Source organism: Helianthus annuus, chromosome 12 (genome assembly GCF_002127325.2).
Source record: "Helianthus annuus cultivar XRQ/B chromosome 12, HanXRQr2.0-SUNRISE, whole genome shotgun sequence".
Lineage (NCBI taxonomy): Eukaryota > Viridiplantae > Streptophyta > Magnoliopsida > Asterales > Asteraceae > Helianthus > Helianthus annuus.
In genome coordinates this window covers 109756434-109775523 of record NC_035444.2, presented here as the reverse complement: position 1 = coordinate 109775523, position 19090 = coordinate 109756434, and the positions used below count along the sequence as shown (strand labels likewise).

At 37.7% G+C, this 19090-nt stretch overlaps 2 protein-coding genes across 3 annotated transcripts; one reads left to right on the top strand and one right to left on the bottom strand.

Moving 5' to 3' along the window:
* The first annotated feature begins 1953 nt into the window (after nt 1-1953).
* LOC110897549 (rhodanese-like/PpiC domain-containing protein 12, chloroplastic) lies at nt 1954-6877 on the top strand. Its single transcript, XM_022144310.2, has 8 exons — nt 1954-2236; nt 3312-3428; nt 3619-3710; nt 4202-4302; nt 4374-4484; nt 4563-4671; nt 6375-6425; nt 6509-6877. Exons 1-8 carry the CDS (start codon nt 2008-2010, stop codon nt 6587-6589), a joined length of 891 nt encoding a protein of 296 aa, XP_022000002.1. The 5' UTR covers nt 1954-2007; the 3' UTR covers nt 6590-6877.
* Nucleotides 6878-11151: 4274 nt separating this feature from the next.
* On the bottom strand, nt 11152-14975 carry LOC110897550 (UBP1-associated protein 2A). Of its 2 annotated transcripts, none has more exons than XM_035980962.1 (4): nt 13545-14975; nt 12553-12687; nt 11679-11774; nt 11152-11556 (listed from the first exon to the last, which is right to left on the bottom strand). In XM_035980962.1, exon 1 carries the CDS (start codon nt 14877-14879, stop codon nt 13545-13547), a length of 1335 nt encoding a protein of 444 aa, XP_035836855.1. In that variant the 5' UTR covers nt 14880-14975; the 3' UTR covers nt 11152-11556; nt 11679-11774; nt 12553-12687. The 2 variants fall into 2 exon arrangements, with proteins under 2 accessions (XP_035836855.1, XP_022000003.1); XM_022144311.2 differs by having other exon boundaries at nt 11214-11556; nt 12553-13064.
* Nucleotides 14976-19090: the final 4115 nt, after the last annotated feature.

The following is a 19090-nucleotide window of genomic DNA, read 5'->3' as shown; positions in this document are numbered from 1 at the left end:
AAATTTAGGGAACAACCAAACGGGTAGTAGTTTGTGGAAGGCGATAACGGAAAGATTTAACGGGATTATGGAGCAAGGCCCGATGCGTGATCTCGATTCCGTCTCGGGCAAGTGGCGTAAAATGAGCAAGGCCATCAACACCTTTAGCGGGTATTATAACCAAATTTACACTAATCCTCCTAGTGGGAGTAACGACGAGGACATTCTTAACCTTGCTTTGTAAATGAGACTCTAAAAATTCAACGCCTTTCCCGCACCTCCGAGCATGGAACATTTTAAAGAAAGGAAACAAATGGAAGCCGGTTCCAAATGAGGTCACAACCGCCAAACAGAGTAAAACTTCCGAGTCTGGAAGTTATAGTGCGGGAGGCTCCACCGCTCGTTGTCAAATCGACATAAACGACCACCCGGAATATGGCGAGGAGGTGTTGCCCGTTCACGAGTTGGAACGTCCCCTCCGAAGGGACAAATAAAAAAAAGAGGCAGCCGGAAAGCGAAAAGGGGGCGGCTCGAGCCAAACATCTTCCAGGGCGGGTTCGAAAATGGACGAGTTGATATCCGAATTCCGTTCGTTCAAAGAGCTCACCGCGGAAAAATATAGTTAAAAGAAAACCTTGTCAGCCGACTATGCTCGAGCGGAGGATTTTAGGATTATGAGGTTGGATCTCGACTCGGTTCCGGAGGATGAACGCGAGGTTTACCGGAGGATGAAAGAGGAGGTTAAGAAAAAATGGACGTCGTAGGTTGTTTACTTTTTTAATCGTATCGTTATTTTTTTTCGCTTTTATGTTTTCCGTTTCTAGGATTAGTAATTTTAATTTTTAGGAAATGTAATTTTTTTATGTTATGAAATGAATTTATTTATGTTGTTTTATGTTTTAATTTTATTTAATTTTTATGAAGTTTTTATCAAGTTAACAAAATAAAAAGTTAGAAAATTATAAAATAATTAGGCGGGGTAGGCCCATCCTCCACCCCCCTCAAAATGCAAGAAGGCCCATCCTCCATGGGATGGTGATGTGGCGCCTACGTGGCGGCCCATCCTCATGGGGATGGGTAGGGGTGCAAACGAGCCGAGCCAAGTCCGAGCTCGTTTAACATATGAAAGCTCAAGCTCGAGCTCGGCTCGATTCGAGCTTTATTTCTAAAGCTCGAGCCCGGCTCGAATGTAATTTTTCAAGCTCAAGCTCGGCTCGGGCTCGACTCGTTTAGTATTTATTAATTATTTTATATTAATTATAATTATTATTATACATATAATATAGTTATTTTTTATATTTATATAAACGATAATGGGTGGGAGTTGGCTACAAAATTCATTTTTCCTACAAAGTGTAAAAGGTCATAAAACACCATTATGTCAACTATAAAACACACTCAAACCCCACAAATAACGTAGTGGAGATAACTAAAACACCATATTTGTGGGTTTTGTGCAGTGTTTTAGATACTTTGATTATCGAATGACTAACATTAATGTGTTTTATGTTGATTATCATGTTGTGTTTTTATTCATAGTTGTACGATGACGTGTTTGAAGTTTTCAAGTACTGTTAATGTTTGGATATTGTGTTTTAGTGATCTTCACTATGTTATTTGTGGGTTTTGAGTGTGTTTTATGGCTGAAATTGTGGCGTTTTGTGACTTTGTACACTTTGTAGGAAAAATGGACTTTGTAGCCGAACCCCACCCAAATGATAATTATTATTATATACATATATGTTTAATATATTAATAAAAAAATATATAAACAGAAAACTCGATTAGGCTCGCGAGCCGGCTTGAGCTTGATAAGCGAAGCTCGAGCTCGTTTACTAAGCGAGCTTGCTTTTAGGCTCGGGCTCAAACTTGAGCTCGTTTAAGCTCGGCTCATTCGAACTTTTTTTCGGCTCGTTTGCACCCCTAGGAATGGAATGGGGTCTCCATACCCTTTAGTGTTAGGAGTCTTCACAACAAAAGGAGTGTGATTTAGGCGACACCCTCTTGTTCCCCGAAAGCAAAGAAAGAATGTTGAGAGCTTACAGTAACCTAGCTTCTCCGGCAATCAGCATCTGCGCTCTTAGAGTCTCACTTTGTCCCACACTCTCATCTTCATCTTCATTTAGGAGAATCTCCACTGCACCACTTCCCCTTTTCTCCCAAACCCTAATCTCATCACCATCTTCTTCTTCTTCTTCTTCTTCTTCTTCTTCTGCTTTCAAACGCCTCATGGACCATTCTTCTCCCAGAGCCTCAGGTATTTCCACTTCCATCTCTATTTCTCAATCAAATTATGTACTAACCTAGAAGCCAATTGGACTATGAATTACTACAATCAAACTAGTCCTTTTTCATTTTCATTTGCCGTAGTTAGTTATTAAGACTTCACCCCCTAGTGAACTAGTGTTGAGCAATCGGTGTTTATCCGAAGGGTTGGTTATTCCCTAGTGAACTACCAGCAACTTGTGTGCCTCTAGAATTGGAATTACTAGCCCAACATGTATTGATATTTTGGCCCAGCTCATTATTGGCAACGTGTATGAAATTCCAAATTCTAATAAGAGTGGACTTAGGTCGTTACCTACCCTTTTGAGCGAACTGCGTTGTTCGTGTTTTCTATGCGTGTTTTACTTTTGTGTTGCATCCCTACGTGTCCGCTCACATTTATGGCTTAATTTGATTTTCTGTATGAATGTACGATTTCCTAACAAGACATTTATCTTGGTTAGAGACTCATACAAACCTCCTCAACATTTCACACTAATCTAATGACCAGTAAGCGGAACTCAACAATATAACACCATATTATGATATGATACTCATGGTTTTAAAAAACGTTTGAGGCGTGCGCCTCAAGGCGTGCCTCGAGGCGAAACGGCAAAAAACGTGCCTGAGGCGCGCCTCATGGTGTTTTTAATGTATATGCGCCTCAGCCTCTGAGGCGCTAAGAAAGCTGTACCTCAGGTGCGCCTCAGGGGATTTTGGTAGTTGTTTTTGACTTTTTGTGTCAATTTCAAGCATTTCATGTCTTTTTTAAGTGTGTTTTTGATGATTTTGATGAATCTGATGACGAAATTAGTTAGCATTATTATTTTTATCATATATATATAATTTTTATATTTTTTTTTATTAATACCGCTTCGGCCTTACGCCTCGAGGCTTACGCCTCATGAGGCGAAGGGAAAACGCCTCGAAACTCGTTTCCGTTCTTTTATACCTTGATGATACTTTTGGTCCATGGTTACATTCTGCTTATTGTCTTTGTCATAATCAAACTTATTAAGTTTTTGCTTCTAACATATTTTCTTTTACTTTGTATATTCTAATACCAGCATCATATAGTACTGTGAGTAGTAATGATGTCGGTAGAGAACTATTGGTGCAACACTTGCTCGTGAAAGAAGAGGATAAAGATCTTCTGTTTGAGCTGCAGAAAAGACTTGTACGAGGTTGGTGGTCAAAGATGCATTTATATATAATATATATGTTTTTCTCTAATATTGATAATGGGATTTTTACATTTAGCCATATCTTTATCTGATTACTTTAGAAACCATTTGTAATTTTTTTTATCGTGTAGAGTTTAGATGCGGCTTTACAAAAATAATCTTGTATTTTTTATACTTTTGTTACTTACAGGGGAGGATTTAAGTGATTTGGCAGTGGAATATTCAGTTTGTCCATCCAAGGAGGATGGTGGTATGCTTGGTTGGGTGAGAAAGGGACAAATGGTACGACGTTTATAATATTATTTAATAAACTGGTGGCACATCGCAAGTCTATAATTTGTATGTAATGGGTGTTCAAAACTATCCGTATCCGAAAATCCGATCCGAAATATCCGATATCCGAATCCGAAATATCCGAAAATTCGGTTTGGATATCCGAATTTTTCGGATTCGGATAGTGATTTTTAATTTTCTTGGATATTTCGGATATCCGAAATATCTGAAAATTTAGTTTTTATTTTTTTCGGATATCTGAATATCTGAAGTATCCGAAAATATCCGAAATATCTGAAAAATATCCGAAAACTTATATTTGGATATCCGAAACTATCCGAAATATCCGGTTCCGAATATGAAAAAATAATAAAAAATAAAATTAAATAAAAAGTTGGATTTTCGGATACGGATTCGGATAGTGAAATTTGGTATCCGAAAATTTCGGATATCCGGTTTTGAACATCTGTCCTTTATTGTTTTATGGTGAATCATTGCAGGTGCCGGAGTTTGAGGAAGCTGCATTTACCGCCCCATTAAACAAAGTTGTTAAATGTAAAACTCAATTCGGTTGGCATTTATTGCAAGTCTTATCAGAGAGGTACAGTCCGTTATTACCGTTTTCATATTTCTGTATTTTTAATATATTTATCTGACATAATTGGATTTCAGGGAAGAATCAGTACTTGCAGACATTCAACCAGAAGAGCTTCATGCAAAGTTGCAAGATCCTGATTTTCGTGAAGAAGCTCAATTTGTCGATGTTCGAGAACCACATGAAGTGTAAGCTGATAGGGTCCCTTGGATATAATGGAGGTTGTTAACTGTATATAAAACTTAAAAAAATGTGTTGCTGCGCAGGGAGAGAGCTTCTTTATCGGGATTTCAAGTTCTTCCTCTGCAACAGTTTGGAAGCTGGGGACCAGAAATCACTACAAAGTTGGATCCTCAGAAGGATACTTATGTCCTGGTACGGCCATCTTCTTTCATCCAAATAAACTAGTGGATTACACCCGCGCTCCGCTGCCAGGAGACCCGATTTTTAATAAACTTTAAACGGAAACGTATACGCAATGGTCAAAATAACGTTACTGGCGGGAATCTGGTAGATATTGCTCCGGTTCATTACCATATCGATACAATACCAACACTCCATATAGCAATCGAAAGAGAACTTAAAAAACAAAGTCGTGAAAAGTCCAAAAGGATGTCGACAGTCGACACGTGTTTTACATCGATTGAAAACCATAGTAAACGAATACTATTAACGGTTCTGATAGTGCCAATACCGGTACAGATGCTTTTCGGTGTGTACCGGCTTGATGGATTTTCAACAAACTTTATATCGCGTATATATTTTTTTGTAAAAAAAAAATAAAGAGTTAAATGCCATGTTAGTCCCTGTGGTTTGGGCTATTTTGTCAGTTTAGTTCAAAGGTTTCATTTTTTGTCTGTGGGTCTAAAAAGGTTTCACCGTTGCCATTTTAGTCCACTTGGTTAACTTTATCCATTTTTTTTTGTTAACGAGAAGGGCAATTCGATCATTTTATAGGTAATTCTGTTAACTAGAAGGGCAATTTGGCCATATAAAATGACCAAATTGCCCTTCTCGTTAACAGAAATAATGGATGAAGTTAACCCAGTGGACTAAAATGGCAACGGTGAAACCTTTTTGGACCCACAGACAAAAAATGGAACCTTTGGACTAAACTGGCAAAATGGCTCAAACCATAGGGACTAAAATGGAATTTAACTCAAAAAAATAAACTAACGAACGAAAGCTATATAAAAAACAAAACTATTGGATTAAATGCGTATATCATTTATATTGCAATTAGGGCTGGCATATCGTGTATACCCGTACACGATAAGACACGACACGATACACGAAATCCCATACACGACACGATAACTTATCGTGTCCTTTTTTTCAAACACGACACAATATACACGAAAATTACCTGTTAACACGACTGTTCGACTGTTATACACGAAAATTACCTGTTAACACGAACAAAAACACGAACACGACATGCTATCTGAGAGTTACAGAGGGAGTTTTTTTTAATTGAATGAGGAATGAAAATAGAAAGGAATTAAGGAACCCACACGCACATTGCTAATGAGTTTTATTTAATTTAATTTCTTATCGTGTACTAACGGGTATTAACAGGTAAACAGGTATGTAACCTGTTTATACACGAAAATTAACAGGTAATCTCGTGTCTACCTGTTTGGTACACGATACCTGTTAAGGCCATACACGATACCTGTTAACTTCGTGTAGGTTCGTGTCGTGTATTCGTGTAAAATTGCCAGCCCTAATTGCAATGGATGAATTTGAAACTTGAAAAGGAAAAAAAAAGACAAAATGTTACTGTAGCACTCAAGTTGTATTTTATTATATAATTATAATATAATTATAATTATAATTATAATATAATATAATTATAATTATAATTATAATTATAATTATAATGCAACACACCACCCATAGAGATGCGCCTATTTCTAGCATATGGTGGTTTGGTATAAAGGTGAGAACTGGATGGGTAGTGGGGTATCAGATGGGTTGACCAGTCAACACACTTCTGTCGAGTTTTATTTAATTTTCTAGACTGGGTAATGTGTTGTCTGTTTTATAACTGATGAGAAGTTATGATATATTTTTAGTGTCACCACGGAATGCGGTCACTGCAAGTTGCGAAATGGTTGCAGACACAGGTGATGGGCTATAACTTCATCTTTATAATGTGCGTATTGATTATTATATACCGCTAATGATATTGTAATTGTATATATAACAGGGGTTTAGAAAAATATACAACATTGCTGGGGGAATCCATGCATATGCAGTCAAGGCTGATCCATCCATACCCACATACTGAATTGCATTTCAAGTAGTTTGTTGAGTCATATAGACCTATTTTCCTGGCAAACCAAATGGATATCAAGTGAAAAAGGATTTCCCCTTTTAGGAGAATCACTCTTTGCAAAAGGAGTGTATATGATTTGAGGACACAATGCATACAATTGCGTAACTCGTTTATCTTTATTTTAATTTATTGAAATTTGGGTATTCTCTCACTTTTAGGGTCTGTTTGGCATGAGGTAATGGAATTGACGAGTGAATGGAATGTGCGATGGATTGAAATGGATCTTTACCATTTCCGTTATCTTGTTTGGTTACACTTATGAGAATGGAATGAATTATTAAGTATGGCAAAAATACCCCGCCTCAAAATAAATAAAATTGATCGATTTTCACAACACAGAATATACTAAACTAATTATATTAGAAAATTTTCAAAAGTAAAATAACATACTCCCTCCGTCGTGTCTTATTTTGAATTTTCAAAGTCTTTATTTATAAACTTTGACCTTAAATAATTTTGTTTGTGTTAGATAATACTTGATGAAAGTTATATGATTTGAGTGTGTTTTTTACAAGTGTTTTTATCGGGTTAATTTTCATCACGTTTTATATAACACAAAATATATAATTAAAGTCAATGTTTATAAATAAAGACTTTGAAAATTCAAAATATGACATTTTTGGTGGGACGGAGGTAGTATATGCGAGAATTAATAACAGAATATATTTACCTTTATTGTTAGGAAAAAAAAAATAGTCATGAATAATATCTATTTCCAATCAAATCTGTTAACGCAGAAGATGAACTTTATAGATCATTGAGTACCTGAAAGAAGAGAAAGGCATGTCATTTTTTATTGGCGTAATAAGTAAATGAGGGGAAAGGAGTTTGTGAAAACTCAACGACAAAATGGAGAAAGGTGAAGAAAAACAAACGGAATGAAAAAAAAAAAAAAAAAAACCTAGGTGGGGCGCAGGAATACTGTAGGGATGATGTATTTGATGCTTGATTCTTTTCTGGTGACCAACTAAACAATTCTATTTTCATTCTCCTTAAATGGGTTATTCCATTCCTTTCCCCATTATCGTTATTAAAGCAACAAGAGTATGACAAGGTGGAAGGTCCAGGATCAACTCCAAGAGGTAGCTTATTGGTCGGAATTTGCAATCAAAGAACACCGTAAGTCTTAACGCGAGAGGTGGCCTCCCGCGTTTAGACTCCTGTGTGAGAATCAGTATGATGATCTTAAGAGTCTTAGCAAAGTGAAAGAATAAGAGTTTTAGAGTGAGAGTGAGAGAGATTCACTTACTTTAGGCTAGAACAAGACCCTCCTTTTATAGGCAGACTGCTCTGCCCAAGAGAGCCTCATGCCAGCTTTGCACCTTCTAGTCTTGGTAAGCTTATCATTCCCTGATATTGCTTGCAGGGTTACCCTTGCCTCTTTGTGTATGTTTCAGGTTTGTGTGTCTCGAGTACACCTTTATGTGTTGTAGAGAGGTCTAATCAGTTTGACATGTTTAGTTCAAGTTCCAAGGTTGTACAATAACCTTAGCTTCCTGAGTTCCTGTCACCGGCTGTTGATGTATCAGCTTCTGGTCAGGAGCTTCCAGCTCCTGACTTTCAGCTTCTTTCTTTTAGTTTATGTTTAGCGCTCTTTATTTTATTATTATGATTATCATTGACTTTGACTTTGCTGACTGGGATCTCTAAGTACCCACGTTATTAGCCCCCCAGTCATGAGTATCGGTATTGTAAATATCGATGCTTATGACTTTAAGTATAGGGGTTTTTGTTTCTTGATCTTACCTTTTTCTCAAGAAAGTCTTTAGTTATCTTGATCATGCTTTTGTGGTGTGTTAGATAAAATGTGAGTCATTTCTTTAAGAAGAAAATGAGTGCATTTTATCAAATTGGTGTACAAGAAGTATTAGTCTTTTTTTTTTTTTTTTGACCACGTGCTTCTCGTCAGAAGGTATTGGTCCAACCTTGGCCTTTTATTCTATGTTTCCTTACTATTTTGTCATGTGCCTTTTACAATTAAAGCCCATATGCCCACTTGCAAGTTTAGGCGGCCCGGAAGTGATTGATGTGACAGTGCCGCATGGTGGCCTTCGAGTACCCTAGGCTGCCAGCTGTGAACGGTTAAATCCCTGCCTTCCACCTGTCTTATTTTAGGGATTTGAAATTTTTTGAACTTGGTAACTTCTTTATAACTGTTCATTTCTTCATTTTCCCCTTTTAATCTTCTTTTTCCTTTTCGAATTCTCCTTTGAGTAAATTGAAAAATCGTCCTTTATGTATGTCACTGATTGCAAACAGCGTCCTTTATCTTAAATAATTACAGAAAACGTACTCAATGTTTGCAAACTCTTGCAAGTTTTGTCCTTTAGCCCTAACTCAGTTAATTTTTTATGGTTAAATCTGACCAAATGGACCCCACATGAGGGTATTTTGGTCATTTTATTCTCATGTGGGGGTTCACTTGGTGATATTTACCCACAAAAATACCCTCATGTAGGGTCCATTTGTTCAGAGTTAACCACAAAAATTAACTAAGTTAGGGCTAAAGGGCATAACTTGCAAGGGTTTGCAAAGATCGAGTACGTTTTCTGTAATTATTGAAGACAAAGGACACAGTTTGCAATAAGTGACATACATAAAGGACGACTTTTGTAATTTACTCTTCTCCTTTTATCCGACGATTTTCCGGTGAGATTTTCCGGCGATCCATCTTTAGAAACTTGGTGAGTCCTCTTTCTTCTTTCTTTACTTTTCTCATGGCGTCGAATAAGAGTGATATGCTTGTCCAGTTTTCAAAACTTACTAAATCAGATATTGATAAGTTCTATGCGGATCATGGCATTAATCCTTCCCTTGAGACTCTGGTTCCCGTGGAAAGAACTGCAAATCAATGTCCAGATGGTTTCCTTGTGTTTTATACCTTTTTACAAACTTTTTTCTTGAAGTGTTGAAGTATTATCGTCTTTCTTTGGATCAATTAGCCCCTGTTGGTGTCGCTCGTATAATGAATTTTGAAATCCTTTGACATGCACCGAGTTATGAACCATCTCTCTTGATGTTCCATCGTTTCTTCTGGCTTGCCCGGAATGGCGATTAGTATACCATCGAGAAGACTCAGTGTGAGGCTCCCCTTCTTTCCGCTACTGTTGGTCATACCTATGCTTGGAAAAATCAGTTCTTTTTTATTTCCAGTTGATTGCTTCCTTTCCCTATTGTTCCTCGTAAATTTTCTGAGGTTCTGAATGAAAAAGAGCCGGAAGTTCACGAACTTGAACGGGAGTTGCTCCTTAGGCTTCGTGCTTATCGTACCAAGTTAAGGGCTTACCCAGAGGAGCTTCTTGTTGTGTTGGGTATTAGTCAAGATTGGGTTGATTCTGGTTTTGAACCGGTCTTTCAATCGGTTAAACCATTTTTAAGTCTAACCCGGTATGATTTAAAAACCGATTTTTAAAATATTGCTATAAAGTGGGTTTCAGCTTCAGTTGCTCATTTAAAATGTTAACTCGAATACATCTGTTTATTTTAGAAAACCTACTAAAATAAGTTTTATCATCTCTTGCTCTAATTTAAAAGTTGGAATACACATAAAAGCTTTCTAACATATTAAAGCATTGTTGGCCAATTTCGTCAGCCAAATTCTCAAATTTGGATCACTTTTAATCAAGATCTCTCATTCTTGATTTTGTAATTTTATAGATCATTTGAAATCATCCCACTTTTGATTTTAGACCAATCTTGATTATTAATTATTGGTTCTTGGACTGTGTTTTGTAACATCTCGCTCTAGCCCAATAACACCTTTAAGCTAATAGATACCAACACTTGTTATTCTAGATGAATGAAAGAAAGAGTGTCCAATATAGACAATCACTCCTTTCAACTCCAATTCATGTTTTCTTTTACTTCACATTTTTTGTCATGTCAAGATGTTTCAATTAATAACAGTTACGCTGAAAACCATTAAAAATTAAGAAAATGTTAAATCACTTTCTCACCGTGTATCAGTTTATAGAATATTGTCTAGAAATAATAAATAAAAAAATTCCAACTATCTCGTGCTTTTTGTCTCCGGTCCTCTTTTAAGACTACCCGTAGTGGCTTCATTTAGGGCGTTTTTTGTGCCCAAAAGCAACAAATCACGCTGGGGATCCACCCCCTGGCATGTTTGGCTTGTTTTTTTGTTTTCACGTGATTCAAATCACGCTTTGAACATTTTGAGTTGGCCAATAACATTTAATCTTCCTTTTTTTTTAGTCCAATAGCTTTTTTTTTGTTGGTTTTTTTTTTATTTTTGTTTAATTCTTTACACCCTTTTAACATAATGCCCACATCCCCACTACACCCGTCACCCATTTTAGAAAAACGCCCAATAATACCCATTGCTGACTGTACTGCCACATGGTGGAAAACACCCAAGGGTGGGGGCATTATTCACCCTTACCACTACGCATGGTCTAAGCAAAGAAACGTAAAAAAACGCCTTAACAATCATATTGGTCCAACTCGCAACATGTTGCTCACACCCTTCATCGACGTTAACTCTCATCCACATGTAAACGACATATTATTTGGTATATAAGTAGTATTGTCAAAATAAATATCTATACGCATCATACGCCCTTGCAATTATTTGGTATGTAATATTCATGTAGACATGTCTTTGTTTTAATCGTGAATCGCATAAAAATTAGCACATCCGAATTATGTTTATCGAGTTAGGTTAACACTCTACCGGCCACCGCTTCTTCAAGATTGAGATTGAACACCCCTCTTGGTCTAAATTTCTGATGTTCTTTGTTCGAGCTTTGAGTCTGGAAATAAGCAACTTGGATCTCAAGATGGCTTTGATTGTTGGAATGCGGTTGGTCTTTTACCAGAAGAAAGAGGCCAGATTATGTGATGATCCAATTGGTACTGAAGCGTAGAAATGAAATATGGAGGGTTTTTTTGGTAATGATCTAAGATTACAAAAACCAAACATGAAGTTTTTAGTTTGTATAAAAAAAGGGCATGATGGTCGATCTTTTAGTCAGACAACTGCTGTGACTCCCGGAACCAGAGAAAACATAAACATACATACCTCTCCTCAGATAGTCGATGCGCTTCAAAATGCATGGCTGCCTGTCTGTTCATCATAATATGATTTCCCAAACTCCAATTCTTGTTTATCATGTTCCTGGGTTTCATCAACAGCAAGACAAATGAATTTATTTGCGACTTTCGGTGTAATTTAAGTCCAAAACTTTTCCATAAACGAATGAAAAACAGATGTACATAGTCGGCCTGGACAACTTTTGAAAAACGTTACAGGGCCATACGATTACGAAACACGTGTGAAATTGACCATTAGACCATGCGTAGTGGGCGTGTTTTTTTCAAAAAAAGCCCCCAAACACGCCAGGGCCCCACCCCCTTGGGCGTTATTTTCGAAAAAAAGCTCCGAAGCGTGTTTTAAATCACGCCAAAATGGAAAACTGTTTTTCTTGGCCAATCACATGCATCCCTCTTTTTCTTGGCTAATCCCCTTTTTTTGGTTAGTTTTTTTTTTTATTTAATTCTTTACACCCCTTTTAACATAATACCCACATTCCCACTACACCCATTTTAATGCCCCTTGCTGACTGGACTGCCACATCGCGGAAAACGCCCAAGGGTGGGGGCATTATTCTCCCTTACCACTACGCATGGTCTTATAATTTGGTTCTAAAAAGTACAATAGCTGGTTAACCCACTCAAACCAAGAATCCACACTATTCAAAACCTAAAAAAAAGTTATTACTGTTGCAAATATTGCATCAAATGTAGCTGTGAATAATAAAATATTTGAACCAATGAATACATCACTGGTCAAATTGTGTTATAAACAGCATCCTTTCACAAACATATAAGAATCCAAACGGAAGCACCCCTTTCGATTTTCACAAACAAGTTTAGACATTAAAGAAAATACCAACCTTCAAAGCGCCTAGGTTCAGAACCAGGGTTTCTTCCTTGAAGGCCACCTACCCAACACAAGCTGCGTCCCATTGGTTGGTGGATCACGACTGGTTATATGAAGCAGTACAAATGCCACTGGGGCCAGGCTCATTCTAATACACAAGCATAAAAAGAACACTAGCTGATAAAAATACACGAATACTAACAACTGATTGCTAGTTATGCGAATATAATGACTTCGCCTTATAAGAAAACTTCTACCGTAAGTAAAAAAAAAAAAAAAAAAACAATCATAGGTGCATAGAACTTCTAATTATTAGAAACAGTGTTTTGGAAACATAATAAGAAAATCAAAATACTACATTGTTTCAAAAGACTTCAAGTAACTGAAAGTAGAAAAATACGGGTTTACAAATCTGCTCTTTCACAAATGGTTACTTTTTGCGACATATAATAAAGACTTCATTTGCATAACTTTCCGGGACTTGAGATGATTCAGCAGGAGTCCAAAACAAAAACATGATGAAATCTGCACAATGAATATGTATATTATAAAAACTTGATTTCAAAAACAAGATTCCGAGCTCAAAGCAGTTTGTCAAAGTTGATGATTTTAGAGAACAACTTGGATATATATACCTGAAAAATCATGTAAGAAGCTACAAACATCCTTTAAATATAAATTAAGCTTAAGTTCAGATATATAAGTGAGATGATATAATTATACTTTGTGGACTCGGTTTAGATATTTTTTTAACAAACATGTGGTACTTAGATGAACAATATATAATTTTACTATAAACTGCCACATCAAAAATATAAAAATAAAATGCAGAAACAAACACACGGTCCATCAAAGCACTATAAAAAGACTGGTATGCCTACGAACCGAAAGCTCAAATGCATAAACAGCTAAAAGAATGAATACTGTTACAGCAGATAAAGCAACACACAACAATAACAACTAAAAGCCAAGCTACAAGTTGGTAAAGAGAGCAGATTTACTCACCTAGTGACCATAAGGTCCACCACCTTGCTGCTGCCTGTTACCTCCTTGACCACCCTGTTGATTCGGGTAGCCACCCTGCATCCCCGGTTGAGCACCATAGCTTGCACCAGCTTGATTTCCATACCCGGCAGGCGGCATCCCCTGTGGAGCCCCACCAAGTCCTAAAAGATTCCCAAGTCCACCTCCCTGAGTTGCAAGAAGCGCTGTCAAAGCCTGACCCAAAGCAGGATTCAACGGAGGAACACCCGGGTTGTAACCCACCGAGGGTCCAGAGGGTGCCATCAAATGACCATGACTTCCATGTCCTCCACCACCACCCGAGCCCGAATACTTGCTCTTCTTCGCAGGGTGATGATGCCCACCACCACCACCATACTGTTGATGCTGAAAAAAAGGCTTGCTGGGCTTGGGACCATCAACAGCCTTCTGGCAATGTAAAGTGTGCCCTTCAAAAATCTTATGCGGCTCTTCCAACGCCTTTTTCGCACCCTCCAAACTCTTATACACAAACAGCGCAAACCCTCTAGGCTTCCCAGTCTGCTTATCTAAACCCAACGGCCCATCATCAATCTCCCCAAACTTGGAAAAGAACTCCAAAAGCTTCTGCGGATCAATATCCGCAGCCACATTACTCACAAATATCTTCCTCTGCGTTAGCTCCGAAACCGGAGGCGCATTCGGAGGAGGCGCTGGAACCGGGCCAGCAGAAGCCAGCTGACAGGAAGTTATTCTATTCCCAATCTTCTTCTGAGGGTCCTTCAAGGCCTTCTGCGCCCCAGCCCTATGTTTAAAGAGTAAAAACGCATAACCTTTCGATTTACCGGATACCTTATCGACCACATGCTTACAATCCTCAATCTCACCATACTTTCCAAACTCACTAATCAAGACCTCAGAAGTGGTATCCCACCCTAGACCGTGAACAAATATCTTCCTGTGAGCCGGATCCGCATCGGCGATTTTCTGAACACTTTCGATAAACTCAGGGTGCTTCGAAACAGCCTCCTTGAGCAATAAAACTAATTGTTCTTTGGAAAACGGTTCTAGAAGCTTCTCTAGAGGTTCATCGTCCAAATCCTCTGTTTGTTCTCCGTTGGCTTCGACTTTGACGTCGGCTTCTTCGTCGCTTTCTTCCTCTTCTTCTTCTTCTTCTTGTTCTTCATCTTCCTGTGGGTCTTCTTCCTCCGGCTCTTGTTCGTCGGGTGTTTGCTCTAGCTCCATCCCTCCGGGAGGCTCGAGTTCCTGTTGTCGTTCGTGAATCTCCTGTTGTTCCGTAGGAGGTGGTTGTTCAGCAGCGGCAGGTTGTGTAGCACGAGCCTTTCGCTTTTTAGCCATGGGTGTGTTGAGATAGATAGATAGATAGATGGAGAGAGATGGGTGGAGGAGGTAGGGTTTCTGCAGATTGTGAATTAGGGTTACAAACTCCAATCTCCCTTCTTATTTATATTTATATATACTCTAATTTGCAACAACTTTATGCAATGAGTACTTGTAACTCTGGCTTTATTTGTTGTATGTGCATAGATGAGATGTACATTCCCTTACTAAAGCTTCCAAATATATACTCTAATTTGCAACAACTTTATGCAATGAGTACTTGTAACTCTGGCTTTATTTGTTGTATGTGCATAGATGAGATGTACATTCCCTTACTAAAGCTTCTTTTGGAAGCTTTGCATAATATAAACAGAAGATAGAGCAGAGAGAGACATGAGATGGAGATGAAGATTCGTTTGAGAGAGAGAAACGGTGGAAGGACCAATGTTTACCCAGGTTTACCAGGCGGCGCTTTTCACTTGCTAGGCTACATGACCGACACACAAACAATCTTCGACGACGACTGTATTCCGATGAAGTATGACGAGTCTCCGGCGCAGATCCGGCAAGCCTTCTATTTTGCCGCATGTTATAGTTTTAGTTAGATCGGCTCTTGATGTGTCGTTTCAAACTATTTTCGGTAATATTAATTCCGACATGAATCCGGTCAAGTTTCGACCAAGCTCCGGCGAACGAAACTCGACCTGATATGTTGGTTTTGCGTTCATCAGAGACTTTCATATGTCGATCTATATCGACTTCGTTTTGAAGCTGTTCTTTTTGCTCTGCCATACTCACCTACCCTCCGCTCCTCCCTTCGCCGGTGTTCCTCTGTCCATCGGTTTCCTATATCGATTCTCTTAATTTCGTACCGATTCAGGTGATGTTTAGCTCATGTGGATTTTAAACCCTTAAATTCTAGGGTTTTAAACGTTTTAGGGTGATTTGTTTGGCTGATCGTCTTTGTGATTGTTTGTTTGTTGTGTTCTTGAGTGTGAAACTCATTATTTGTGATTGCATGTCATTTTTTTGAGATGTACTGTGTTAACCAATTAGTCCCTTGGGTATTCTTTCTAACAGATTCTTGAGTTATGGCTTCACGCCTTTGGTTTTGTTGACCTGCTTCTTCTTTCACCATTGGGATTTACCAGTTACACTCTGATTTTGAGTTGGGTTTTCTTTTTATATGGATACGGTTCCTTCTGTAGGTTGTAACATTGTTTAGATGGTGGTATTTTATGGTTACCCTTTGTGGTGCCTTTGAGCTTTTTGCCACTGATGTATTACAGATTGATGGAGATGTTTATGCTGTCTTCATCAGAGTTTTACATGCCATTTTTGTTGATGTTTTGAGTTATGCCATGCGTTGTGTTGATTTTTATGTTTATTGAGATTGTGAAATGTGTTACTGATTGTGTACACTTGGGGTCTCGATGAAGATTCCTCATCTAAGAGTGATGGTTGTGATGGGGCTTCTGACTTGGCGTGGTAATGTTAATTGCAGCCGACTGTAAGCTTTGCGCCTAATGTATGCGTTTTTTATATGTTCATTGTTACTTTGGGCATCGATGAAGCTGGGTTGTTGCCCATCTGAGATTAATGGATGTGATGGTGCTTCTTTTTTGGCGAGGCATTTTTAAATGCAAGTATGGAGAGGCTCTGAGCTTTGATTTTTGTATGGTGTATAGTTGCTTAATGATATATGATCTAGCATTCAAATACTTCTAATTTGCAACATGCTAGGCATACTTGAGTTGTGTCGTTTGTTTTGTTGTTTTCTTTATAATGGTTGGGTTTTTTTTTCGGGTTTCGTGTTACGGGTTTTTCGGGTCGGGTTGTTCGGGTTTTTGGCCTGGAAAAAGTGACCCGATAACCGAACCATTTAAAGTTTGGGTTGGTCGGGTTCGGGTTTCTCGGGTTCGGGTTTTTCGGGTATTCGCTAATTCGGGTTCAGGTGGCTTTGAATTCGGGTCGGGTTTCGGGTTTTGGATAAAAATGAACAGCCCTAATGTCAAGAAATTATGAATGGGACATGACTGTACTGTTAGAATTCTGATTATAAGCAAAAATGTAAAATGATTTGATGAATCATGGACTTGATATTGCACTTGGGTTGTGTCCAAAATATTATAAATATGAAAAGTCTAATTCGTATGTTGACATACAATTTTTTTTTGTTGCAGCATTTAGATATACAAGCATAACAAAGAAGTACGAATCCCTAGGACATGGGGAACCATTGCTTCCGGATTACCTTATGTTGGAGAAGCAATAACACAAGTTGGCAACTGGCTGATTGGTCGAGATCCAGAAGTATAATAAGGCCCTACCACCAACCCTTCGGGGCTTGCATCAAATGTGACGCGGGCGGTAACATAGGACCAGAGTTATTAAGTGAGTCCCGCCGCATCGCGGCGGGTTACTTTTCTAGTTAATCCTATTTTTTATTTTTTTTAATTACGATTTTTAGTTTTGTAAAATTCTCTTCTTCCGTTATTAAAATTTTATTGAGGGTAAATTACACTTTTCGTGTTATGTTTGTAGCGATTTACAATGGATAACCTTTAACTTTAATAATTACAATCATAATCCTTTATTTGGAAAACACATTACATCTTTCGTTTTAGCGCTAACCAAGTTAAAATTTTCAGTTATGTCTATCCACTTAAGGGTATTCTAGTCATTTCATGTTTTTATTTAAAATATTCGTTAATAAATAAAATCAAATAAATTGACATATATATAACATCATCTTTCCCCAATTTAATCATTTTCCCCAATTCACAAACCCTAACACCACATCTTGCCACCACCACCTCATCCTACCGCCGCCACCACCACCAAATCCGGGTGCCAACACCACCACAACCTATCGTGTTGTACAATGCAAATAATGACCGTCGCCTTGAGTTTTCAAAAGAAGAGTCACATTTTAGAGACGTTTGCGATGTTTTCGGAATCTCATATCCAGATTCTTGTAAAAGTTTGGAGATTGGGGATGCTGCAGGAGTATGAACATTAGTCATAAATCCTTGAAAGAAAAGGAATAGGTTGACCTCACACAACTTAGCTTTCAAACAGATGCTTCTCCTTTCTCGATAAAAGCAAGCCCATGTTTTCTTCAAGTTGTTGATATTAATATCCCTGATTCTACAAAGAAACTCCCGCTCTACCATTTGAAACTCAGCCTTTTACAAACATTCTTCTGATGTATTTCCTTTCACACCGACACTAGTGAGGTTGTGGATTCTTTAAGAGTGGGCGATGGCGGTGGACCTGATAAGACACTAGTAAGGTTGTGGATTCTTTAAAAGTGGGCGATGGCGGTGGACTTGATAAAAAAAAGTGAACACACTGCAGGATGTGGTAGTGGTGGAGGCCGCATGATGAGGTGGTGGTGGCAAGATATGGTGGTTAGGGTTAGGAAATTGGGGAAGAGAAGCGCATAATGCAATTTTTTTGGTTTTATTTATTAACTTTTAAATAAAAAGATGAATTGACCAAAATACCCTCAAGTGAATAAACTTAACCAGAAAATTTCAATCTGGTTAGTACTAAAGGACGTAGAATGTAACGGATTTTGAAAATAAAGGATTGTGACCGTAATTATAGAAGTTAAAGGCTATCCGTTGCAATTCGATACAAACATAAAGGACGAAAAGTGTAATTTACCCTTTTATTTATACCCGTTGTTCGAAAATAAGGAAAGAAACAAAAAGTAATAATAACTACAATTCTAAGGGTTATTTATGTAGAAAAAAGATCAAACTCTTTAGCGTACAAAACGTATGAACTGAAGGTTTTTCTGAAGAAACGCGATGACATTTTCGTAATTATTTTACTCGTATAGTAATTATCAAAATTACTCTACAAATAATCTTGTAGGGTAATTTTGATCTTGTATAGTATCATAATTACTCTACAGACGATCTTGTAGGGTAATCTTGACCTTGTAAGGTAGTTTTGATCTTATAGGATAATTTTGTAGAGTATTATAATTACTTTACAAATGATCTTGTATGGGTAATTTTGAGCTTGTATGATAATTTTGATCTTTGTAGGGTAATTACGAAAATGTCACCGTGTTTTTTTTACTTTTCTATGCCTTTTGTACGTTTTATACGATAAGATACTTTGTACGGGAACTTTACTCTATTTATGTAACTAAAAAAGATTGAATCTAGAGTGAATTGCATTTTACGTCCTTTATGTTCTAATTAAACTATATA